At 33.0% G+C, this 26,877-nt stretch overlaps 1 protein-coding gene across 6 annotated transcripts in view; it reads left to right on the top strand.

The window, feature by feature from the left end:
• The window catches only part of RAPGEF2 (Rap guanine nucleotide exchange factor 2), a 235,440-nt gene that overhangs the window by 112,125 nt on the left and 96,438 nt on the right, over window positions 1–26,877 (top strand). For 4 of the 6 annotated variants that reach the window (XM_090288742.1, XM_090288744.1, XM_090288743.1 and 1 more), the window contains exons 5-7: window positions 5,937–6,012; window positions 7,899–8,066; window positions 10,433–10,450. In XM_090288742.1, coding sequence (XP_090144868.1) covers window positions 5,937–6,012; window positions 7,899–8,066; window positions 10,433–10,450 — 262 coding nt within the window. The remainder of the gene's footprint in view (window positions 1–5,936; window positions 6,013–7,898; window positions 8,067–10,432; window positions 10,451–26,877) is intronic. The other 2 variants (XM_090288745.1, XM_090288741.1) reach the window with 1 other exon arrangement.

Below are 26,877 nucleotides of genomic sequence, written 5' to 3'. Positions count from 1 at the left end.
GTATCTTAGAGTATCCCATTTTTAATTGTTTCGTCTATCAGGATTGCCTCCCAGTGTAATCTCAGTTTGCTTGCTGCATGTTCCCCCACAGGGTAGTCTGACATGAATACGTTTACATTCCAGCACTGAGGCATTGCATTCCTCTGGACAGTTCTGACGTTCAGCAAGAATGTGGAGGCCCATACAAAGGGCACGTTTAGGGGCACAGATAGAAGAGGCTTCTGTGCTCAGCAACTGTCTTTTGTGGAAAGTCACATTGGTAGAAAGTGCTCTCGAGTCAATTTGGGTGGGGAAAATGTGGTCACAGAACTTAGAACAGGACGGCCTTATCCAAGTAAGAGCTTGCGACACCCTGTCTGGTGTGTGGTTACCTATGGGTATTTATGAAAACTAGGTAAGACTGTATTCTCCAACATTTTCCCTTTCTTGTTGTGTCCTTCGAACTTGAAAGAAAGTTTCCCAGGCTCTTCAATTCTTTTCTCTATTTTGCGTTACATAAAAGACGAGTTACTTTTGGTAATTTTTTTGTCTGCATATTTTTGGTATTATAAAGGCATTCAATTTTGTACCTGTAAAAATATTGAACTTATTTTACTTCAATTTTAGGAACAAGTTGTAGTTCTTATTTGTACCGTACTGAAGTTTAGCAGAAGTTCAATTTAACAGGAATGAAACTCTGAATTGATAAACTGTTTTTGAAGGAACCATTCCTAAATTAGTTGTACTAAGGAAATATGAGGATTTAGGAATCATCTCCTTGTTATGTTGTAAATGGTCTTGTCATTAATCATTTGCTGTGAGTTTTCATATATATATATATCTCTGAGAATCAATAGATTGACCCAAAGTGAATCTACATCACTCTTTAAGTTGTCATCTTTGCTTGTTTAATGTAAGATTATAAGGACATTCTGAAATACATTGAGGTTGAATACTTGACAGCCAGGCTGTACAGTGTATTCACACAGAACTATTTAGAAGGATTTAAAGTAGACTATAATAATTAAAATTTTTATACTGTGTAGAACCAGAAGACTGTCAGCATTCTTTCAAAATATATAGCATACCTCTCTGTCTTTCCCTATCTCTTTCTCTCTGATTTTGTAGCCTTTTATGAAAAGCTGATATCTAGTATAGAAAGGGCTAACAGGTTTCTAAATATTCAGGCCAAATCTCACTAATAACTGTTACCTATATCTTGCTTGCTTTTGAAAGACAGTTATTCCTATATGTGTATTAATATCTGTGTCTTGTACAATACACAAGTATGTACACATAGAAAGATAACTACTAGAAGACTATGATTAATTTGTAAAAGTACTTTAATTCAAGGTTAAAAAATAAGCTATGCCACTTTAAAAATCAATGAGTTTAGATTTTAAAAATATCTTTGTTTATCTTGGTATGTGGTATTATGAGTGCCATTTCAAAGAAGCAGATGTTGTACTGGTTGAAGTGCTGGCAGCAACTCTGACCAGGCTAGGTTTTTCTAGATTTGACATTCAGATCTTTGACTATTCCAGGGTAGCCTTCATGCTCTTGGTGGTCATTTGTAATTTTGCTGAATTTGAATCACCTCCTGAATTACAAAAAACTGATTTGTAGTTTTCACTCAACCAGCTAATGAGTGAGCCTAGCCAACCTCTGAGAATCCACCTTCCAAAAGACCTCTGTCCTCCATGTGTCATGGGGTCAGTGCTCTTTGGGTATATGTGATGCACTGTAGCAGTATTCCTGAAGAGGTCCAGCAACTATTCCTCATAAACAGACGTCAGGCTTCCGTGTTATTGCATGTGGATAGGGCTATCAAAGAAAGCAAGGGAAAGGGTAAGGTCAATAACAGAGTCTGTGTTTCCAGGCATCTGATTTAACCAACTTTTAGGTAGTTCGGCTTAGTTGCTGCAGTTGTAAAATGAGAACTGGGCTGGAGGGGCAGTTCTCAGGGAAAGAGTAGGATGGTATGGGTTGTGCTATTATAATCATCAGATGCCTTTTTCTAATTCCACAATATTTAAGGACTTTTGATGTAGCACATAGGATATGTCATACTTTATGGTGAGAAACTAAAGGGGAAAGAATGCCGAGAAGACCCTTTACTATATAATATATAATGTTTAAAGTTTTTCCTCAATTCTGAAATTCTATAAATTCATTTTGGTTTTGTGAGGCACTTGCAGGAGGAAATATGATATTATTTTCATTAAACTCATATGATGCTCACTGTTCTGCCTGTTATCAGAACTTCTTTTGTACTCCTCTTCAGCAGAATACAAGCTCCTTAGAATAGGGTCTGTATTTACTGAGTTTCTTGAAAGCTCTAGGCTGATTACAGAGTTTATATTGATTGTATAATATGTGTCCAATGATTATTTGGAAGAGGAAGCAAAATTTTCTCTCTCCTCATGTATATTAGAGATGAGGTCATGGAGGTGGCCTCTAATTTATGGTCAAGGATAAAATAAAAATGGGATTAATGCTGGATGAAAGAAAAATGTAGATTTAATTGACTGTGTTCAGAATTCTGATTTAAAATATTTCAGTAGTAGTTGTTTTCTTTTTCTCGTCTCTTCCTAGTTTTCCTTTAACTACAACCTCTATTACCTCATTGCTTAATTAATATAGAAAAGAGCTTGGTTAAGGTTTATCAGTGGTAAAGAGCAGTAACAAACTTAACTTTTCCTTTGTCCCGAAAGGTTTGTTGTTCTTTGCTCAACATAGAGTTTCAACTTGTTCAAGTCCTGAAATTTTGCCAAGAACTGTAGAGCCATTAAAACAAAAATTCTCCTGATAAGTTGGTCATATAAGATTTTTAAAATTTTGTTGTTAAGTATATTTTTATATACACGTACACACAAAACATAATATGCCATGTTAACCATTTTGAGTGTATAATTCAATGCATTAATGACAATCACACTGTTGTGCAAACTATCACTGACTGTTTCCAAAACTTAAGTTCTGTAACTCCAAACAGGAACTGTGTAACTATTAAGCATTCCTCCAATCCCTGGTAACCTCGAGTCTACTATCTTTCTTTATGAACTTGCCTATTCTAGCTATTTCATATGACTGTAGTCATACACTGTTAGTCCTTTTGTGACTGGCTTATTCCACTTAGCATAATGCTTTCAAGGCTTATCCACGTTGTAGCATGTTGGTAGACCCTTCTGTTGTTTTCCACCCTTTGGCTATCGTGAATAATGCTGAAATGAACATTGGTGTGCAGATATCTGTTTGAGTTCCTGTTTTCAGTATTTTGAGTGCTTAGCAGTAGAATTGATGGTTCTGATAGTAATTCTATGTTTAACTTTAAGGGGAAGTGCCAAACTGTTCTCTACAGTGACTGCACCATTTTATGTTCCCACCAGCAAAGCACAAGGGTTCCAAGTTCTATGCATTCTCTTCATCACTGGTTATTATTTTTTAATTGATAGTCATCCTAGTGTCTCATCTACATTTAGTATCAGGTGTGAATGTATTTCATTGTGGTTTTGATTTGCTTTTCCTTAATGACTAAGGATGTTGAACAACTTTTCATATTTTTAAAATTTTATTTTTCAATTACAGTTTACATTCAATATTATTTTGTATTAGACAATATCTTATTGTCTCCCTCAATATTGCAAGTACCCACCTGGCACTATACATCACTATTACAATATTATTGACTGTATTTCCGATGCTGTGCTTTACATGGCTGCTACTGTCTTTAAATACTAATTAGTACTTCCTAACCCTTCACCTTTTTCACCCAGCCCCCTAACTCCCCTCCCCTCTGGCAACCATCAATCTGTTTTCTGCATCTATGAGTCTGTTTCTGTTCAACTTTTCATATTTTTATTTGCTAGTTGTTATCGTTTCATTCAAGTTCCTTTGCCCAGTTTTTAACTGGGTTGTTTGTCTTTTTGTTGTTGAGTTCTAGGAATTCTTTATATATTCAGGACATTAAACCCTCCTCAGATGTATGACTTGCAAATATTTTCTTCCATTCTCTAGATTGTCTTTTCAGTTTCTTGATGTTCTTTTGATGCACAGAAGTTTTTAAGTTTGATGAAATCCAGTCCTGTCTGTTTTGCTTTTGCTTCTGGTGTCATGTGTGAGAATCCATTGCCAAATCTAAGGTCATGACTATTCACCTCTATGTTTTTTTCTCCCAAGGGTTTTGTGGTTTTGGCTCTTCTATTTATGTAAGTGATTTCATTTTTAGTTAATTTTTGTTTATGGTGAGAGGTAGGAGTCCAACTTTATTCTTTCTCATGTGTAAATAATGTTGTCTCACACATTTATTTAAGAAACCTTTCTTCTCCCATTCAGTGAACTTCACACTTTATCAAAATTCAGTTGGCCACAGATATAGTTTTATTTGTGAACTTTCAATTTTATTTCATTTTTATCTGTCCTGTGTCAGTACCACACTGTTTGATTACTGCAGCTTTATAGTAAGTTTCAAAATCAAGAGGAGTGAGTCCTCTGACTTAGTTCTTTTGCAAAATTGTTTGGCTAAGTAGAGCCTCTTGCAATTCCATATGCATGTGAATATCAGCTTTCCCATTCTTCAGAAAAGGCTGTTAGGATTTAAATAGGATTGCAGTGAATCCGTAAGTCACTCTGTATAGTTTCTTATGAGACATAGTAACAAAAAGAATGCATTTGATAGGACTAATTGTCCATTTCTGACAGTGGCACCAAGGGACAGTTGTATGTTTGTGTGAGTATGTATGTTTGAATGTATATGAATATTTAAAGAATAACTTTTAGAATCATTCTTAGTATGGTTCTCTTTTTGATTTTCATAGAAACAATTCTGGAGCAGGAAAGGAATTAAGTGATGGCCTAGTCTAATCTGATAATCTCACAAATGAGTAAAATTTAGGATATGAGAATGGTCAAGTTGGTTTGCTAGAGATCACAGTGATACAGGGAAATATTGACTTTCCTATTCTCTTCATCTTACATGACTTTTTCATTATAAAGTTTGATACATTGTGTATCACTATTTGTAAACAGTATTATAAACAAAACAGTGATATCCATAGGACTCACGTAAAATGTCTAACTTGGAAAAATTGCTTGATAAAATATGTCTTTGAAAGAATTTTTTTCTCATTTTCCCCCTCAAGATAGGTTGTTAAAAACGGTTACTAAAATGTTGACTGGAGGGAAGGGAAGGGAGGATTTCTGAAGGAGTAAATAAGCAGGAGTGGGAGGTGCAATAGCAGAGAAAGTCAGGATTACTGAGCTTGGCCAAGATTTTCTCTTTATGGTTCTAGTCATTATAGCTACATCAGAGAAAATAAATCTGCTCTGGTATTAAGATGGGAGTTCTCAGAGATGGGGCAAAGGTGCTGTGCCTGAGCTCACTAGTGCAGCGTTCCGGAGGAATGGGCTTTTAGGACGCATGTGCACTTAATCCCTTGATGGCTAAGGAAAGAGTCTTAAGTTGAATATTCTTTTCCTTAAAATTTTAGCATAAATTGATTTGAAAATTTAGAAAACGAAATACACTGTTTAGGTGACAGACATTTTAACCTAAGCCACTTAAGTTATAGAGGAGGATTACATACACTTTATATTTTCTTTGGATTTTTTATAGTTTGCCATTGATTCAATCCCCATTCCTCTGGGAATATTGTAAAGCTTCACTTAACAGGGAATAATTTAAAACAGCCAAACACAAAATGCATTCAGACTGATTCTCCTTTACTTACATTATTAACATGAAAACATTGTGCTGGAATTTTCCAGAAGAATATATGTCTGAAATTTAACAGTTTGGATGGTTTTGTGTCATTCTGTGTAAATAATTAATAAAGATAGTTAATCTTTCTCCAGTGCGTATTTCTTGTAGTTATTTTAGTTTTTATTTTTATTAATCTTGAGGGTTGGCTTAAATTCACAATTTATATTTTTTAAATCTTCTTTTTTTTCTTTTCTAGTTTTGGCAAGCGTTCTGCAGGAAGCTTTAGGCGTGGCTGTGAATGCATTGTTTTAGAACCTTCTGAAATGATCGTGGTAAGAATACTCCTGTGAAGACATTTTCTTTGCCCCCCCCAGAAAGTTATAAAATAAAACACTTTCACAAACTACTTATAATAGTGTGTTATACATTTTATAAATATGTATAAAACTTTAAATATGTATAAAAGTTATAACTTTTATTATAAATTTGACTTCATAATCATAAGTATTTACAGGATTCAGTTAAATGAAAAAGAAAGTTGAAAGGGGACAAGTATCTACATGTTTGGTGCTTGAACTTTGTAAATCAACCTATGATAATACCATGTTACTGAAATTTGGGGAGCATCTTTGAATTGTAAGATTTTAGCCCTCCAAATATTGATTGGAATGAGTAAGATACTTCAAATGAGTCACAGTGATCTGTATTTAACCAACAATTACCATGAGGAAATCACTTCAAATTCTTTTAACTAATTTAAAGAAAATTGGGAAACTAGTTTCCTGGTTAAACACTGTGTTAGGATCTTTCTCTTTTTTAACTGGATTTGGGATTTCAAAACTGTGTTTAGATAAAACATATACATAAAAAATAATGTTAAAATATATTGGCAACATTTTTTTGATGCTTTTTAAAAACCCTATCACATTCTTCCTTACTACATTAAAGTGATTTTAAGATAGGATAATATGTATGCTTTAAAAAGAATTAGCAACAAAAATAAGATGGGATGGAAGGAACTCCCAGTCTAGACATTCAGTTGATACGATGTTCATATTATTCCTCAGCCAGCATCCTTTTACGAGGAAAACCTAGTAAATTTCTAAAAATGGTGACCTAATATAGATGATGATGGAAGCTTTTAATTCACTTTTAATTAACTACTTGGTAGAGTACCAGTCCACCTTTAGAGAAGATAGCAGGGGTTTCCCCTGTTATGTAGGAGAGGAATTACATCAGAAACGAGACCTTCCTCGTCAAAGCTAGTGAAAATTTTCAGTAAAAAAGTTTTCAAAATTTACTCCGAATTGAGAAAGTGGCATAGTGGTGACTAAAGATTTAGGTTTGGAAAAATGTGGGCAGATAAATACAACCTTGCTACAATAGTTCTTAAAAGATTTTAGATATTTTCTAAAGATTTTGGCCTCCGTTAGTGCCATTTTGGGGTTTCTTTGAAGGCTTTTTGATCTTCAGCATTCCTTGATAATTTTATACTTGCCGATACTATACAAACTACAGCACCAGGGTTGTCAGTGTGAGAGTAGTTTTAGCATATGCCTCTATAGTGAGCAATCACTTTCATTGTATCAGTATGATGAGGATTAATCTCATGTGACTTAATTCTCTATTAGTCCATTCCAGAGTTTCTGAAATGTTCGAAATGAGGAATTAGTATTTTTTTTAAATACCACTATTTATTAAAAAAAGAAACTAAATCTCCAGAGTGAAAGTAGGAAGGGAAACCCTTTGATTGTATACCAAAGTCATTCTGCTAGTAGTCTTCTTTAAAAGTCCTTTGGGATTTGGGGATTTTTACAGGTTTACTCATACACATCAATGTTTTGTGTGCTTTAGTTGACAATGGGGCAGTTGCTTTCAAAATGTGTAGTAGTGTATCCTGTGAGTTCTTTCACTACTAAATCAGTACAAAGACTACTGAAAATATCCTTTCCTTTGAAACTGCAGGAAATTCAAGAATTACCCATATTGTCCTAAGTGGAACTGAAAATGCCTCTTCATAAAAAAAGTTACTCAAAACCAATTAGTTCCAGAGAACTTCCAAAACACTTAAAAGTCTGTTTAGATAGTTTGGCTTCAAATGTCTTTGCAAAATGAATGAATATGGACTATCCGTAAGTTTTATCCCACATTTAATCTTAATATGGAATGCTGTGTTTGAAGAAATGAGTTTTTTGGCTTTTTTTTTTTTTTTTTACAGGTGGACTATATGGATGAAAATGAAGAATATTTTCAGCGTCAAGCTTCTCATCGACAGTCTCGAAGGAGATTTAGGAAAATTAACCAGAAAGGTGAAAGACAAACTATTATTGACACTGTGGATCCTTATCCTGTGGGCAAACCACCTTTGCCTCGAGGCTATCATACGGTAAGTTATAAAAGTATGACATTTTTATTTATCTTCAAGGTTTTTTTTTTTTGGAGTTTTGTAAAAAGACATTTAAATTTTCTATTTTTGATGAATAATTCTATGATATACTCAAATTGCAGATTTTGCTGGAAATACACATAATATGAATAGTTGTACAGGGCATTGAAGTGAAGTACCAAAAAATATTATTTAGTCTTTTTATTTCTTAAGATGTTTTCTGAAGGTCAGCTTTGTGAACAGTGTGTATGATTATAACTGGGATATTTTAAGTTCTTACCCAAATCTGAAACTTTAGCCTACCCCAATCCCAGTGACTGCTATCATACCTGTTTTTTATGTAAAAAGTAGCTATATATCAAAATTACATATTATTTTTATGCTATTTTGAGAATGTTTTCTGAGAATTTTTTGTTTTTAATCCAATAAACTGAGGTAGGCATAATTTGAAATGGTGCTTTTTAAAATCCCAGTGTAAAGATGGTTTGAAATATTCCTAATAGGTTCAAAGATCCTCTTAAAATTCTTCATTGTCATTTATTCATACATATTTGGTAAGTAAACTATTTTTTATGCTTGAGGAAATCAAGACACAGATAAGTGATTTGTACTAGATCCCAATACAGGAAGTTTTAGAACTTTATTTAGTTAGTTATCTTCCTTTCTTTTTGCTTAGTTGCATTATGCCATATTTTCCTTGACGGCCAATCCAAAATAGTTGTGAACATACCTGAGGATTTCTGTTTTCAAAAAGAAAGTAGCTTGAATTCTTACATATGTCATAATATGGCCAAAGATGTTCTTTCTGTACTTTTAATACCATTAAATGGGTATTCATTATATGTAAAATTAATCTTAAAATAAAAATAGGTAAACATCAACTACTTTACAGTTCACATTTGTTTTTCCAATCTGTCTTTTTTTCTCCTTTTTACAAAAGTATACATGCAAAAGGCATGGTAATTTGTATATTTAAAAAAATATTGTATTCAATTCAAAATTATGTAATCAATTTTTAGTAACTTTAAGTGATATATTTTGTACCTATACTTCATATGTTCTATTTATGAAGACTCTTTGTATTGAATATTTAAGCACTTTTGATCACCAGCTACTCACCTACTTCTCTCACTACCCATGCACTATTTTAATTTAACATGAATTTTAAAGTTGAATCCTTTCATTGAGCTCATTTGGAAAGGGTTGCCTTTTGCTCATCATAAAGACAGCTTTGTTTGTCTGTTGGAGAGACTGTTATATATTAAAAAAAAAAAAACTATGAAAGGTTTTTTGTTATCATTGTCTATAAAAGAAGGTTCTGTTTTTAGTGTTGATGTAATATCATGGAAAGGAAATATAGATTAAAATAGTTGTACATATTAATAGTAAAATATATTATAACATTTTAGCCAAGTACTAAAATTGATAATATTCTTTTTGCTTTAGAATTATTTTTCCAAACCAAAAAAAGAAAGTTATTTTTCCAAATTAGATTCCATACTAAGATAGTTAGTAGGAGTGATAATTAGTTAAAATTTGGTGTTAGAACTGATTGGTTTAATTTTATGTTTGTAACACTTATGGGGGGAGGGTGTTTTATAACCCTTGATGTCTCCCATTCCCGTGTCTCCATCCTTTATGGAATGCTTCGATCACTTTCCTTATATCACTCCCCTCTTTTCATCTAGTTTTTAAAAAATGTGTATTTTTAAAAAAATTATTACAAGATTACCTTTTCTAAGTGATTAAAAAAAATGTTACTTGATCAACAGGTACTTTTGTTAGGGAAAAATCCAGTACTAGGGTGAAAAATTTAACTGGATTGCTAGTGGATCATGTACAAGTTTATTAATATGTGACATGTTGGTATTAATTTTACTAAATGAGTTCAGATTGGCAACAATATAGCTTAACTGAAAAAATTGGGTCCTGTTTTTTTTTTTGTGCAAATTGTTTTAAGTATATTTATATAATACTTATTGCTTTACCTAAGTATATGATTTTAACATAAGAAAACCATTTTGTGTATATGATACCACAGAATAAAAAGAATTAAATAAAAATAATTATTCTTCATTAGCTTTAAGTCATATTTACTATTCTTAACAGCAGGGTGTGACTGAGGCTGAAAAATTTATTGAAAGGATGCATGATCATACTTCACAAGTGATTTTAAATGGTTGCAAGTGCATTTCAGGTGCATGGCTAAAGAACATACTGGACATTATACATATAGCCAATTCTGTAGGTCATTCTTAACCTAATTTTAACATTATCTTCATTTTGGCAGATGTACTATAGCATGTCTGATAATGTTCATCTTTTCCTTCCCTCCTTTATGGCACTCATTTCATTTTGGCTCAAAGGAATGCACTAAATCTCAGGTATTGTAATTTGTGTGTGGTCTCCTAATACTAACCTAATTTTATTTGTAAATTTGCGTTGTAACTAATGAGTTCATAATATTGATTTGTTTGCTTAGTCTTGTTCTTTTGTACTTTGGCCCGAATTAGTAAAATCTCTTAAAAATGTGAAACTATCAGTGGCTTAGGTGGTATCACAGTCTGCTTTATTTGTGCAGATCTAGGGATGAAGTGCCCACCTTCTTTGAAGAAAGAATAAAAGTTTAATGCTTATGTTTAAGAATGAGTGGAGCACTGTTCTTTACTAACCTGCTTTACAAAGAAAGAAATGAAGATAGGAAGACAGACAGACACAATGGAAGTTTAATTGCTTTTTGTGTGAAAGCTTATGGAAATTTTCACTTTAAATGCTATAAACGAAAGTTTTAATTTCAGGAATCCCATTGTGAGAACATTTGGGATACCACTGGTAAAATTATAGTCAGACACAATGAAACCTTACTCAAAAAGGAAATAATATAAAGTCGCTTGTTTTCTTATTTGCACTTTATTTTTAACCAGATTTCATGCTTTTATTTCATTCTGTATTTTAATCGAGGCCTATAATAATACCTTTGCTTATTTCTTTCATGCTAGTACATGACTAATTTATGATTTTTAGTGATACTCTTTTGATGTTGGGTCAAATTTGGGCTTACCAGGGAATTTGGAATCAAGGACTTAAAAACAATTTATATCTGGAAATTGATTTAAATAACTAGTAAAATGTTGTGGATCTGGTTTCTTATTGCACAGGAGAAAGGTCATGAATAATTTAATTCACTTTAGCAGTCTATCATCAATATAATATCTTTGGCTATTATAATAACCTTTCCTGAAAGCATTAAATATTTATATGATTTTTCAAATTAAAATGAGGCAATTAGTTTATGTTCTGTATAAGAAATGCATATTAAAATGCCACAGGTGGCATGATTGCTGTATTGTATATTAGAAGCGCTGCAAATTTTTAAATGATGTGGTAAATCAAAAAAATGTTGAAAGAAGTTTTAGATTTTGTATCAAAAAATGTAAATTACACCAGAGTTTTGAGCTTTTACCTAGTAAAGGTATACTTTAAAAATATATAACTTAAAAATTTAAAAAATAAATCTGTAATTAATCCTCCTCCTCCTGTTTAGAACTAGGAATTGAATTTAAATTGTGCACTGAGTTTTGATGTATACCTTATGTAAACTTTTAAAAATTAGATGTGCTGAAATAGTTTAAAAGGTTATAATAACTTTCTTCAGAAACATGAATGCCCATAGAGTCCATGTAGAGTGTTATCAGGACATTTTTTTCCAAGGCAAGTAGGTGTGGTTTGCTGAGAGAATAAGCATTTTAAAATACACCGAGAAGACATTGGAGTTGGCTTTCCTTAGCATTTACTTACATTTGATTATGTTCTTAACCTAATTTTGGCAGCAACATGATCATAATTGAAAATATTGAATCCTGTTTTTTAAAGATACATTTGCGGCTGTATTTAAGAGAGCCAGAAAACAGGATCTGGCATGAATTTTAAGTTTTGGACTGGGTAAAGATTATAGAGACTGGTGTAGGTAGGTTCCTGGCAGAGCGTGAAAGATTTGGAGACTGCCTGGGGGCTTTGGACAGGTTTGCCTTATCTCCAGGTTCAGAATAGGGTGGGTAGGTGTAAGAGGGGTTTGCTTATTTTACCCATAATTACAGGCCTTCTCTGCATTCACGGGTAATTTATTCTGGAAGGTTTTGTGGGTAAGGGAATCTGAGTTTTACAATAAAAATGGACAGAAGAGGTAATAGGACTTAAGGGGAGGAAGGACTGAAGGAATGGGGAAGCTGGTAGGTACCTGTTATATCACCTTTTTTATTTTAATGGGAAAAAAAAAACCCAAAGAGCTCTATCCTCTTCCCAGTTTGGAAAGAGCAAATATGTTACAGGGATGTTATTAGGTTGATGGCTGAAGAAAAACTTTCCTGGCTACACTATAGAGATTATGTGTACCAATGGATATTTTAAAGATTTTCAGCCTTTCTGGAGTGGTAGCATAGTTAAAATGCGCTTTACACATGGAAGTTCTGATTGACTTTCCACTCCCACTCCTACTTGCCCCCCAAAATATGGCTCTACTTTATACAAATTTGAACTGGGAAGATTTGAACACAGTATAGCATAAAGTTTCAGTCAATGCAGAATTTTTGAAATAATGAAAACCCATTATTCCGTCATATAAAAAGATATGTTCCATACATTTTATTGGTAGTCCTTTACTACATTGTGAAATATATACTTCAGAACACTGTTTAATAATTACATATTGAATTTTTCAGTAGGTTAGGCTTAAAGTTCTTGGTGCATGTGTACAAAAGTAATAAAAATACAGTATTCCCTCACTTATTGCAGGTTTACATTCTAGACCCCGCTGCAATAGGTTAAAATCCCCGAAGTAAGAATCTTACATTTATTTTAGTATTTATATATATATCTTAAGGCTTTATAAACCCTTCCCACACATTTATAAACCATTCCCAGTCCCTTATTAACCTTTCCCACTCCCTTATTAACCTTTTCCACATTTTTATAAACACTACTTACGTTCTTAAACATATTCTACACTCTTAAACCTACCTAACTTTAACAACATACGTATACAGTACCGCAAAATCCCGTGATATAGTGAAAAATCCATGATAAATAATTAAATATAATATTTTAAAAAATGCCTTGATACAGTGAGGCTGCGATAATTGAACCACGATATAGAGAGGGACTACTGTACTGCAAAAATTAATATAATGTAAGTTGAATTAAATGTAATATTACAATGTTATGAGAATCATTTTTCATTATAATCAGTGATAATACACGATCTATAAAATGGGGAACCCATGTAATACAATTGATCCTTGTATGAGCTATGAAAATAAGTCCCAGTTTTTATAAGGTTATTCTTTATAATAGTATAATTGTTATATAGTCATTCCTAGATTATATCTTACATATCTTGGAAGTAGATATATATATTTTTAGAGATAGATTTGATTTAAGTTGGTTTCGTCTTCAGTTAAGGACTTCTTGGTAGATTTGGGTAGTTTCAAAAATTGTTACTGAAACAAGTGAAAAATTCCAGTGTTTGTGTGGTTATACACTTTTATTTGATATTTGACTTTTTGACTTTACCTATTGTTCTTGAATTAGAAATAGCTAATAAATTTACTCATGTCATGGCTTTGCTTTGCCACCTATTTATTTATTTATTTATTTAATTTTTACAGAGGTTTTAATTCAATCTAATATTTAATACTTAACACAAAGAGAATTCGTTTTGTGTAATGTATCAATGACTTGTATATCTACTAAATTTCTTGAATATTAAAGCCATAGGATTTTTACTTATAACAATCAATTTATATCATATCCCATCTGACTAATTTATTCATATATTTTAAAATCTATTCATATGCATATATAGAAATTATTCAAATATAGTAACAATCTATTTCTGTAGTTTAATTTTTCTTCAACTTAAATTCATCAAGTATTTCTTTTCTTAGTTGAATCTACAGCCATTGCCTTAAGTATTATCATCAATGCCTGTTGATGAATTATAATAGGATGGACTTAAAGAAAATTTGTGTATTCTATTTCCTATATCATAGAGAGGAAAATCAGTATTTTCATTTACATATTTTTATTCATTTAACAAATAATTATTGAATGTCCACCTTGTTTTCAGGTCTTAGTGATTTTATAATCTCACTGGGAATAAAGAAATATATCATAAACTAAAGGGCACATACACAGGGTGCCTAGAGGATTCAGGAGTGTCTTGCTTGAATGGCTTTAATATTTTGGCTCAAAGAAAAATATTTTATAAACCAAGAAAGTCCAATAGAAATGTGAAGACTGAACTGGGGAATAAAGGCTGGAAAAGGGGCATGTCCAGAGAGTGTGAGAGGAGTGACATACCAAAAGAAAAAAATCACAAATTTTGCTAGATACCGTTTATTGTATTCATGCCTGATTCTTATATTTGCATCAGAGAGTCTTTTTAAAAAGGACTGTCAAAAGTATCCTTTGCTTTTTCACGCTCATTGTCAGCGGGTTTACTGGTTCCTCTTCACTTAGATCTTGTTGCATTTTAAAATCCTGCAGAAAGCTCCCTGTGGAAAGCTCTTTGAACAATAGGTGAACGTAGCAATACCATGCCATATGTGCTGCAATTTCTGGCAAAATGCAGCATGTTAAAACTGCTGCGGTGGTCTTCCTCTCCTTGCTTTGGGGGCACTGTTTCTCTTTCTTGCAGTTATAATCAGGTATTTATGCTGATTTAATTTATACAGATTGGGAAATTACAATACAGAGGATGTATAGAAATTGAAATGTAAATCAGGAAACAGTTTGAAACATAAAATGATGTCTCTAGCACTATTAACAGCATGCATTGCAAATTCATGCGAGGCAGTTGAGAATAGTATGCACTGTGCTGTTTACCCAAGTTTCAGCGTCTGTTGGAGGATGTCTATTTTTACATATTACATCATCTCTGCTGCAGAACTACCGTGCCCACTGGGATTTACTGTTCTTTCATTCCATTTTGAAAGAAAGCTTGTATTGATGTCATAATTGGACCCATCTTTTGGTTGCACTTGGAAATTGAAAGTAATAAGGGTGGGTGTTGTGTAGCAAGTCATGCAATATTTCAAGCAGTTTAAAAAGATTACTGCCACTTCGTCCTGCCTCTCATTGTGAACACTGGTGGCTCTCTGTGCCTGTACATGTTTTAAATCTATTTGGCTAAAATTTAGCGAAGATCCTTTTTATCTTTGTTTCATTTCATATCATGTGATTTTTAAATTTTTATTTATTATATTATTATTATTATTTTTAGTCATGAGATTTTGCAGTGCTCCATGCTGATTTGAAAAATGTCTCTTTTCTTTGGAAAAGTCAACTTTGATATTGAGACCTACTTCCTACCAGTGCTGAATCGATCTTTTTGTAATTAAGTTATCAGTTGTAAGTTGTGTGTTTTTGCTATTTGAAATATTGGGTGACTAGCAATGTTCTCTTTGGACTTTGAATTCAGTGTTAAAACATTAACTTGAAATGCTTTTCTATTAGCTAGAAGATGTTGACCTCTGAAAGAAACTCTAGCCTTTTACTCATTGTGTAGGTATTAGATTTCAATTACTTGTGAAAGGAAATTGTTTATATTAAAATAATTTCAAGGTGCCTATTATATGTTGTACATATTTATATATATAAATTTCCCCCTTATTCTCTAAAAAAATTAGTCATTATCCTTATCTAATCTAAGTAGTAAACTTTTTTCCTTTTTAAGCAAACTTATACTTTAAAAAAATAGCTTAAGTTAGAATTGATCTATTTAAAGCAAAAATAAATGATTTTTCTTTTTCTTGTAAAAGGAAATATAGCATTAAATGTACCACCTTAATAAATATTTTTAAGGTTATAATTCAGTATTGTTAAGAACATCGGTAGTAAACTTTTGACTTACTTCATTCAACACAGTGAATTCACAGATGTGCCAAGCATCCTATGTGATTATTTAGATCATACGTAGGCTGAAAAAACCTTTGAGATATTTTGGAAAATAATAATTGTAGAATCTACTGGCAAACAAAAAGCCTTACTGAGTAATTGTATTAGGGCAGTTTCTTGTGGATTTAGTAAGAATCAGGTGGTTTTTTTTCTTCTTTTCTTTTTCTTAAGTGTTTCTTTTTCTCTTTCAAGTGGAACATAGGGCTAATTGAATATGGAATTTGGGATTGCTAGTCTAGAGGAGAATTGATGTGGCAGCAAAGTGGGCCGTATGCAAAATAGGAGTTACCAGTTAGGGTACATGGGGGATTAATTCAGAGGGGAGAATTTGAGGATGAAAAAGAAAATAATTCAGGTTGTCTTGATTTTTTTATTCAGATGTCTGTGAGGATAGCAATGATATTTGTTTACCTCTGGTTTTAGAACAATTCAGAAGGCATTTGGGAGGGTTAAAAAGGAAAATTAATATCTCAAGATAAATTATAACATTTTCCTTTCACTATTTATTAGTATACTTTTTCCTTTCTATTTCTTTTTATGTATTTTTAAACAACCATAAAAAGCTGTATGAAACATCAGGAATTTTAGACAAAAAATTTTTGTTAGTTGCTAATCTGTGAAATAAGCCAATTCCCAACCAAGTGGGGTGCAGAGAACACTTGGGCATCATTGATATTCTTGATGTGTGTTGATGCCCTTGACAATGGGCATTGTTGATGAGCACTTGAGAGCTTCAGTCTTTTTTTCCCCTCCATGCTGCAAATATTTGCCTAACTTTTGGTACTAACTATAGTTAGATTGCAAGAGTATAAAGAGGTAACCCTTCTGCAAGTGGATTAAGTCTTTTGAGGTTCAGCTGAAGTAGTATTTTACATAAACACTGAATTTTGTCTTAATGGAATCTAAAGACAGATGAAAACTGGATTCTTTAAAAGAGCTGAGAGGCTGATTATTTTCCAGTTCATTTTTTTTTTTTTTTAATTTTTTTATTTTGGTTTTTCAATTACAGTAGTCCCCTTTTCCCCCAATTTCTCTCCCCCACCCAACCCACCCCCTCTCCCACAATCATATCCCTCCCCGTTGTCCATGTCCATGAGTCTTTCATACAGGCTCTTTAATTAAACCCTTCCCTTACTTATCCCCCTTCTCTCCCTCTCCCCTCCCCCCTATTGACTGCTATTCTGCTCTTTGTTCTGTTAGTTCATTTTTTAGAGCAGCAGTTGTTAAGCTTACTCATCTCAGAACTCCTTAAAGCTTTCTGAGGATTCCAACAAACTTCTGTCTATATGGGTTATCGATATCACTATTTGCCATATTAGAAATTAAAACAAAAAATTTAAAATACTTATTCATTAATTAAAAATAATAAACTTAATGTGAAGGTCTTTTTAGTGAAAATAACTATTTTACAAAAAAAGTTATAGGGAGAATGGTATTGTTTTATACTTTTGCAAATATGATTAATATTTGGCTTAATAGAAGACAGCTAGATTCTTATATTTACTTCTGTATTAAATGTGTGATATGCTCTTCTGGTTAAAGTATATAAAGTATGTGAAGAAAATCTGGCCCCACCCAGACAGGTATTTGGAAAAGGAAGGAGTATTTTTGTTTATTTGTTTGTTTGCTTTAGATTTTATTATAGAAAATTCCAAGTAGAACAAAAGGCAACATACAATAAATCCTTCTGTTCCCATCACCCAGCCCCAACAGCCATGACCCAATAGACAATCCCATTCCATGTATATCACATGCTCTAGGTTATTTTGAAGCAATTGCTCGATATCATATTTCGTTATACATTACTAAAATATTTGAACTCTTTAAAAAAAAACCTGTTTATCACACACATAAATAATACTAACACCAATTGGAAAGGGCAAGAGTGTTTTTAACAGTTTTTCGATTAATCTTATTGAGACGCTACACCAAAACTTGACAAGTCATAGTTTCTTAAAGTTCTACTTGCAATGAGGAACCTATAACAATATCAGTGAGCTATCTTTCTCTCTTTCATTAAAACTTGTTGTTCTTACTTACACATCGAATGTATCTGTTTACCCCATGCGTGGTACGGAAACGTTGTGCACTGGGGTCACTGAGTTAAGCAGCCTTCCAAATTTTGGCACGTTGTGCGATACGAGACAAGAATCGCAGTTGTTAATCACTTCCAGTCTCATGAAAAGGGCCTTCATCTTTGGGAAGCTGTCAGGCTCATGGTGTTCAATGTTGATTTCCAAATTTTAGTTTTTACTTGAAAGCTAAAATTTTATCATTGACAGAGTGCTATTAGCTGTTGTCCTTGCAATAACAGATTCACTTTGTTCATTTTCAAGAAAATATGTGCCAAACACCTAAGTCTGAGTAACATAGTTTGTCCTGTTTTTTTTTCCAACAAAAATAGTGTTCCATTAAAAAACTTAAGTGCAGGGTCTTCCTCGGCGCAGGGCCCTGTGTGGTGGCATAAGCCGCAGGCCCGTGGGGCTGGCCCTGACCCGTTTCCCTGTATGATTTTCCTCCTTACATGCTTTTCCTCCTTGCCGCTCAATTCCCTTCTAGGTATTAGGAGAAAGTGGATAGTTTGCAACCTAACTTTGGATGGAATCAGAAGAAATTTAAAATGCTTTACATTAAGTAATTGTGTTTTAATAAATATGGTAATTGTATTGGATAGTTACCAGCCATTGATTTTGTGTAGTTACATTAGTGATCTTCAAAGATATTTTCACTTAATTGATTTAGTATTTCTCATTTAGAGCATTTTTCTCTTCAAGAATTTTATTTTTGAAGTCCCTTTCTGTCCCCCTACCCCCCAAAATGTTCTTTGTCTCCCCTTTCCTATTAAGATAATTATCAGCCAATATGCAGTTTTTAAATATTTAAATTTTTATGCAAAAGTTTGGTATGAAAGTATATTATCATAACTGTAAAGTGCTTGTTAAGTAACCTTTAAAAATTGGGTTTTGGTCTTATGCCAATACCCAGTAAGACCAGTTTTAGGTCCCTCCCTGCCAAACTTTCTCAAAAGAGGATCAGCATGGGTAGTTTTAACAATAGCCTATGGGTGATTAATAGTTAATGTTCAGGATAATATGGTCTGATTTACTATAAATTGTTTCATTTTGACAATGCAAAATAAATAAATAACCTAACAATGTATTTAACAGTTCTTTATTTTCAAAACTCCTTACTGCTTTTCTAGAATTCTCTTCTATATTTGCTGTCTTCTACTTGGAGTATTTCCATTAAAAAATGAATTTTTTTGAAGAATTTATATATTTTTAGAGACAAGGGAAGGGAGGGGAAAAAAAAAGGGAGGGTAATACAAACGTGTGAGAGATACATCTATCGGTTGCTTCTCTCACGCTTCCAACCCAGGACCCGGCCCGCAACCCAGGCGTGTGCCCTGACTGGGAATTGAACGAGCAACCCTTTGGCCCGCAGGCCGGTGCTCAATCCACTGAGTCACAACAGCCAGGGCTGAGTATTTTTATTTTTACTGGCTCCTTTTTTTGCTTATGTACCCATTTGTTCTGCTTATTTTAAGAAAGTAGTGGCTAGTTTCCTTTGCCATCACAAATGGGATTTATTACTCAAGAGTGAGCTCCGAGGTTAAGTGTGGTTCAGTCATCAGCTACTAAAGCAAAATTTCTGAAAAGATACAACTCCTTTGGGAAGGGACTGGAAATGTTGTCCCTGCTTCCCAAATTTGAAATGGTGTGTTTCTCTTGGTGAAAGATAAAATGTCCACATGAATGTTCTGTGGGATTAGTGATCACCATTAGCTTCTTGCACTATTTCTCACTTAAATAAATTTCTAATTTAAATAATTGTCTCATTTTCTTCCCTTCTATATTTTTACCTTTATTGTAAACACCATGCTTTCTAGCAGTTTGTGTATATTTATCTTACTTGTTTTGGTTTTCATGTTTAAACTTAAAAGTCCATTGGATTGAGTAGTATATCTTTTTAAATTATGGTCCAACAGATTTTTTTTTGCTTTATGTCCTTGAAATAATGTTTATTTCCTATAAAATACAAGCTATCAAGAAAAGTATATAGGTTTTGTTATACATTTGCTCTAAGACAACCTTTTAGTAATCATTTTATATGATGAAGAATACATTTTGCTTACGTTATACACACTGTTGAACTCCTAGGATGATTTTTGAAGTTCATCCCTAGTTTCTGTACTCTCCCACTTAGTTTTGGGGGTCAAGTGTAGAATGACTGAATGAATGCCTTTTTCTGTTTAGTGCTTCATTATAAACTTCTGGTTGTGTGTTAATACTGTGAATTGCTACTTCATGGCACAACCAGGAGATATAATCCTGCATGAATATGACCCATCTGGCCAGTTGTGAGCAATTCTAACAATTGTTAAGTGTTGGATATATAATTAAATATTCTAGTAGTATCCTTTAAAAATATCAGCATGATAGTAATTAAAATTTTCAAAGTGCAACTAAAACATAAACAGGTAAAATAGTCAGTTTGCTTTTTTAGAGCTTTTGAGGAGAGGGAGAAATTAGATATGTGGTTGGGGCTTTATTTATTCATTTATTTATGAGAAAGAAAATTGAATGTTGTCATTTTAAGCTCATGTAGTCATATCAGTAGGCTGAATTCTTTTTCAAGAGAATATTTTAAAAATTTCTGTGGCATCTAAAATATTTTTTATTTTGAGACGATCTTCTATTTCCAGGCAAATTTACTTGGAAGCATTTCCTGTCTGGAATATATTTAATTACATCAGAGGGGCAGTCAAAACTCTGTTCCCGGTAGTGAAATCCATCAGTTAATGCTTCCATTTATAAATCTGTCATTTTTTTTAGAATGAACATTCTTGAACCACTATGAAAACTTACATGTTTTTATATTTATTTGAATACATTAGACTTTTAAAGTGAAAATATGTTTGTTAAAAACTAAATTCCTGAAGAGTCAGTAGTGTCTTTGAAAACTGATAGTATCTTGTATGCCAGTGTATACATTTTGTGTAGCATATAATAGCTTCTCAGTACTACTTGGTTATTTGTTGAGACTTTGGATCAAACTCCCAAAATTGACATTAGTTTATATTTCTAGGAGTGGTATTATAGGTCCACCTGCATTAACAATTCTATACAAGCATCTCTGCACAAGGATATTAATCCCAGCCATCTCTGCAACGTTAATTAATGGGTTGCCCAAAACTTGAGTGCAACTGACTTTTTAGACTATCTTGGCAGAATAAAATTGACCCTTATTGAATATTTATGATGTATACCAATCAGCTAGTTTTTTTCTCATCATCTGTTTTGTCAATTAAACTTCTCTGCAATTCTAAACTCTAGGTAATGGCTATCTCTACTATTAGGAGATAAGAACGCTAAGGTCAAAAAGCTTAACTACTATGTTTAGTGTTCATGGTTACTCAGATGGAATCAAACATGGACATAAGTCTTTTCACATTCCAAATACATAAAATTATTTTAGACACCTACTACTTAAGAACCTTGCAAAGAAGTAGGCTAGAACATAGACTGCCCAATGTGAAGAATAGTTGAGTTACATTTTCAGTGATGATAGGTTTTGTTTGATTCATTAAGCTTTTTGTTGCCATTGTTTTCCCTTTTCAAACCATGTTTCTCTCATCAATAAAGCACCACATCTTCTCTTTAGCCTTTCTAGTTTGATTACAATAGAGAAATGGGTTTTCACTGGTAACTAGTACCATTTCATAAAAAAGGATGACTATGTAATCAGCGTATTTTAAAAGTTAGATTAACTAATATTGTAAGTAATAAAAACCATATGTTTCTGAAAGATTTTTTTCTAAAGTATGAACCAAAGCAATTTGCAGTTGTCTAAAAGTAGTCATAGTTTTTCCAGGTGAAAAACCATTGTCATAAAATTGATTGCTTCTGCACCAGAAAATATTGGAAGTGGGTAATATTTCAGAATATTGAAAACATTTTTTAAGTAATTTCAAGGGGTTTTTAAAACCTATAAAACTGATTACCTAGTTATGTACAGTTTTTAATTATTCAAATTATTGGTAACATTAAGAAAGTTACTTTTACTTACCTTAAATTTGACAAGTTTAGAAACTAAGGATGTTGAAAGGAAAAGCTCTAAACTGTTGTTTAATTATCACTATAATTTTTTTCAAAAGTAAGAGCATTTTAATAGTTCCCTCTGACTGCCTAAGTAGAAAGACAAAATTCTCAGGAAAAAGGGTAATTACCACTGGGAAGTTTTACCCCAAAGTAGATTAATTTCCATTACTGTGGTCTTTCTTTTGTGTAATTCTATATCGTATCATTCCTTCTATGCCCATTTTGCTAGCAGGTAATGTTCGGTAACAGTCATGTTAGGTAAGATAACTTTAAGAACTTGAAAGGATTTTAGGAATCTCCTAGCCAAACTACCTGATTCAGTTTATTTATTTTTCTTATAGTCATGGACATTCAAACTCTACTTTTTTTTAAGATGCTAAGTCGCAGTTGATACTGATATTTGTGAAATAGTTCTTATATAATGTGTGTCAAAATTGTACCCTGCTGCCTGCTACTAAGTAAGAGTTTAGTGTATCAGAGCAGTTATTATTTATTATAGAAAAGGGCTAATTTTCCTATTGTTGAGCTGAAATAGTCCTGTTTGTAATTTTAGTTCATGGTTCTAGTTATCTTTTAAAGCAATACAAGTGGGTATTCATATTACATTTCATATTACTGTGCTTGAGATATTTAAAGAGATCCGACTCTATTAAGTCTTTTCTCTGGGTTAAACATTCTTAACTTGTTATAGCTTTCCTAAACACCGTATCATTTAGATTTTCTGCTGTTTGAACACTACAGTTACTCATTATCTCCCCTACGTCATGATGTCTATAACTAGTTACTATAACTTATATAAGGTCCTGCAATGCCCCACTGTGCGGATTACAGTGGAACTTCCTATCTTCCATGCTCTGGATATTGTATCTGACAATGTAATCTGAGACCATAGCAGGGTTTAAAGCATTGTGCATTAGCACATGTGGCACTCTTGGCCATTTCAGCTTTACAGAGAACTCTTCCCACCTCTCTTTCCCCATGAATTGTTCCTCTAACCTGATCTCTCTCATCCTATGCTTATACAAGTGACATTTTGATGGTACACATGTAGATTTTTATATTTAGTCTACACTTTTCAACCGTCAAGTTATTTAAAACACTTAATTTTGTCAGTAAACAAATTGGGCATCGTTTATGGTTACACAACTATCCTGTGTGTTTTTCCTCATCCAAAAGCTGGTGTGATAATACTTGTCCAGTTAGTTTGAAAAGTTCAAATGCAATCACTTATGCATTAATTCTTTAAGCAGTTACTGTGTGTAAATTATTAGAGATAAGCATAATTTATTATTGACAACATCAGATAAATGTTGTATGGTCCCTGTCTTCAGCTAACTTATATTCTAATTTGTGATCAATGTTTTTCTTTTCTTGTTAAATAAAAATAGAGGAATAATTAACAGTTTATTGGGTTCGTGCAAACATATTAATCACAAGGGAATATGTTACATGCTAAATTAGTACTAAAAATAGTAATTGCTATTTCCATTTGGAGCATGCTTTGTGAAATACTGTGGTAGCAGCCCAGTATGAGGCCCCTGTCCCTAGAAAAAGCAGTGAAATGATTTGCAGCCATTGTACAAGGTCTCCCTACCTCTGCAACCTTGAGCATTTCAAGGTGAAGTCTGGTATTTACTTAAAATAGGTTGTAGGAAATAAAGTAAGCTTTTTAAAATCAGCTACTGAAGTCACTCATGTTTCAAATAAATGTAGTTTTAAAAGCCACATTTTTTTTAAGTTAGAATTTCTCACTGACTTACAGTCTTCTTTATTTTAGTATGTCTTTCTCATGTATTCATCACATACAGTTTTTGAATTGTTCTCTTTTAATATATGCAGATGCAGGGTTGGGCAAAAGTAGGTTTACAGTTATTTGTATGAAGAATAATGCAATAATTAATAAGTAACAATACAAGAATAAGCTGTGTTTCATGTACTTGCGACTGTAAACCTACTTTTACATCATCCTATATTGAGCATATTTATTATGGATAGGTTACTACGTTATTTTTCCAACTATGAATCAGATACAACATAAAAAGTTTGTCAGAAGCTTTTTCATTAAAGAAAAAATAGCTTAAAGATTTCTTGGGGACATATCTTTGGAGTATATCTGGGTGATCTTTCTTGGATTCTCAATTAGATAGACCTAAGTGTTAATTCCAGTAACAGCTTTCCTATATTTGTAAAGCCTGTGTTTAAATTAAACTCAGATAATTATTTGATAATTATTATGTGTATCTCATTTTAGTTGATAATTAAATTACTTTTAATAATGAATGTGAAGTGCCATTTTATTTAGTCAAAGTAGAAAAAATAAATTTTTAGCCTGGGTTTCTTCTGTGATCGCTTTGGGAGGATATGTGTGGAGGCGCTGTCAGAGGTAAACCCAAGGATGGAAGAGATTATGTGCAATGGAGGGCTGAATAACAGTTATAAAGAATTTGTCAGATAATCAACTTTTCTTTTGGAAAAAAAATTATAATACTGATGGGGGGGGTGGTGGGTTTAGAAAAAGAGAAGTAAAGCTTCTGACCATACCTAGTACCATAACTTAGTTTTGCATTTACTTAGGGCTTAATGGATTTGGTGTAATCATATAGACAAGAGCATTTTTAAATGTCATTTCTCTGGTGAATAATAAAACATTAGGAATCAAAATTGTAAAATTTCTTGTTTCTGAATTGAAAGAATAAGTTGTTCCCGCCTCTCCCACTGATATTCTCTAACCTCTGTAGTTTTTCCTCTGGAGGAGGAGGAAGAGGGAAGAAATCAACATACAGTGCATGCGTGAAGTGACTTAGGGTAGCAGCCTGGCGTTCTATTATGTATTCTTCTAAACTGCTCACTCTGGAATCTTACATACTTTATTTTATGAAAGATGAATACATTATTTTATTGCTTCACTTGGGTTTTGATCAAGTTTAATTAAATGTTGGTAAAGCACATTGAAATCTATGGATAAACACTATAGGTATTATAAGTAAATATTATAAATGAATGAACAGATATTAATACTAAATGTGATAAATAATTACTGAGAATGGGCCGTTTTTCTCAATTTTATAGTAATTAAAAAGTGAATAGGTGAAAAAAATACATAACTATCATGGCAATAAATTTAGCATAGAAAGGTTTTTGCATTCAGTAGTTTCCCAAACAATGGATGTAATCTCCACCTTTTGGATCACTGTTGCTGACCATTAGAAGTCATTCGTTGTCCTTGACACAGAGGCAGGAAGTTGTTATAAGGTCATTTTTCTAGCAAGGTCTACTTAATGGTACTTGTTAAACTTAGATGGTCAAAGAATGGGGTAAATATAACCCAAATGAAGGCTATTTCAGGTTAGCATGATTTATTCTTGTTTGTGTAATATCTATAATAAGGGATTCTCTTAAGTCTTCAGTTTATATTTCATTTCTTAAGCAGTGTTTGACATGCTATAACCTGGCATAATTTTGTTTCAGTGTACAAGGTAGTGTGGATAGTAAAATTGCAGTGTTACAATCATGAATTATAAGATATGTAGGTTGTAGGCACGGAGCCAGGTTGTGAGAGAAATCACACCAAGTTTAGCACAGAAAAGCAGCGGTGCCTGAGGAAGTGTGATTTTCTCAGTTCATCTGTCAGGTTCCCCGATTAGGTTAGTTTCCTTCTTCAGAGAAGCGACAGAGAAGCAAGCAATGGGAAACCTTCGCATACAAGGTCAGACATCATCAGCACAGGGGTCGTTTGACTTCAGCTTGGAGAAGAGTCTTTGTCACATGGACATGTGGGACATGGGGCAGGTGGATGAAAATTGTGGAACTTGAGTTTGTAGTTCTTGAGTTGCCGTTTACTTTTTAAATATTGTGGTAAAATATACATAACATTTTAATTGATCATTTTAGCCATTTTTTAAAGCATACAATTCAAGTCGCCTGAAGTATGTTCACATTGTGATGCCGCCATTACCACCACCCACCCCCAGAAGTGTTTTCATCCCCCCAAACGGAGTCTGTTCCCATTATTTTTAAGCCCCTAGCCCCTGGCAACCACCGTTCTCCTTTCTGCCTGTAGACTTGATGACTCTAGGTACTTCATAGAAGTGAAAACATACAGTGGTTATCTTTTTGTGACTTGAGTATTTCATGTAGCACAGTGTCTTCAAGGTTGATCTTGTAGCTTGTAGCAGAATTTTATTTTTAAGACTGAGTGATAGCCCATTGTATGTACACACCACATTTTGTTTATACATTCTTTCATAGATGGGTACAGGTTGCTTCTCCCTTTGGACACCATTTACTTAAAAAAAAGGACTATATTTTAGAGCAGTTTCAGGTTTACAACAAAATTGAGAGAAAGATAGTTATTTTCCTTATGTCCCCACACATGCATAGCCTCTCCTATTATCAACATCACTCACCAGAATGGTACTAAAAAAAAAAAAAAAAAAAAAAAAAAAAAGCCAAGGATGAACCTACATTGACATATCATATTCACCCAAAGTCCCTAGTTTACCTTATGATTCATTCTTGGTGTTGTATATTCTCTGAGTTTGGGCAAATGTATAATGGCATATGTACATCATTACACTGTCATACAGAGTATTTTTCTCTGCCCTAAAAATCTTCTGTGCTTCATCTGTTTATCTCCTTCCACCCCTGGCAACTACTTTCTTTTTTCTTTTTTCCATAATCCTTTCTTTTCCAGAAACATCATATAGTTGAATTCATAGAGTAGGTAGCTTTTTCAGATTGGCTTCTTTCATTTAGGA

This window comes from Furipterus horrens, unplaced genomic scaffold (genome assembly GCF_987537825.1).
Source record: "Furipterus horrens unplaced genomic scaffold, mFurHor1.1.pri manual_scaffold_10, whole genome shotgun sequence".
In the NCBI taxonomy this organism is placed as follows: Eukaryota; Metazoa; Chordata; class Mammalia; order Chiroptera; family Furipteridae; genus Furipterus; species Furipterus horrens.
Note: the sequence above shows the minus strand (reverse complement) of the source record. Positions and strands in the feature narration are given on the sequence as shown.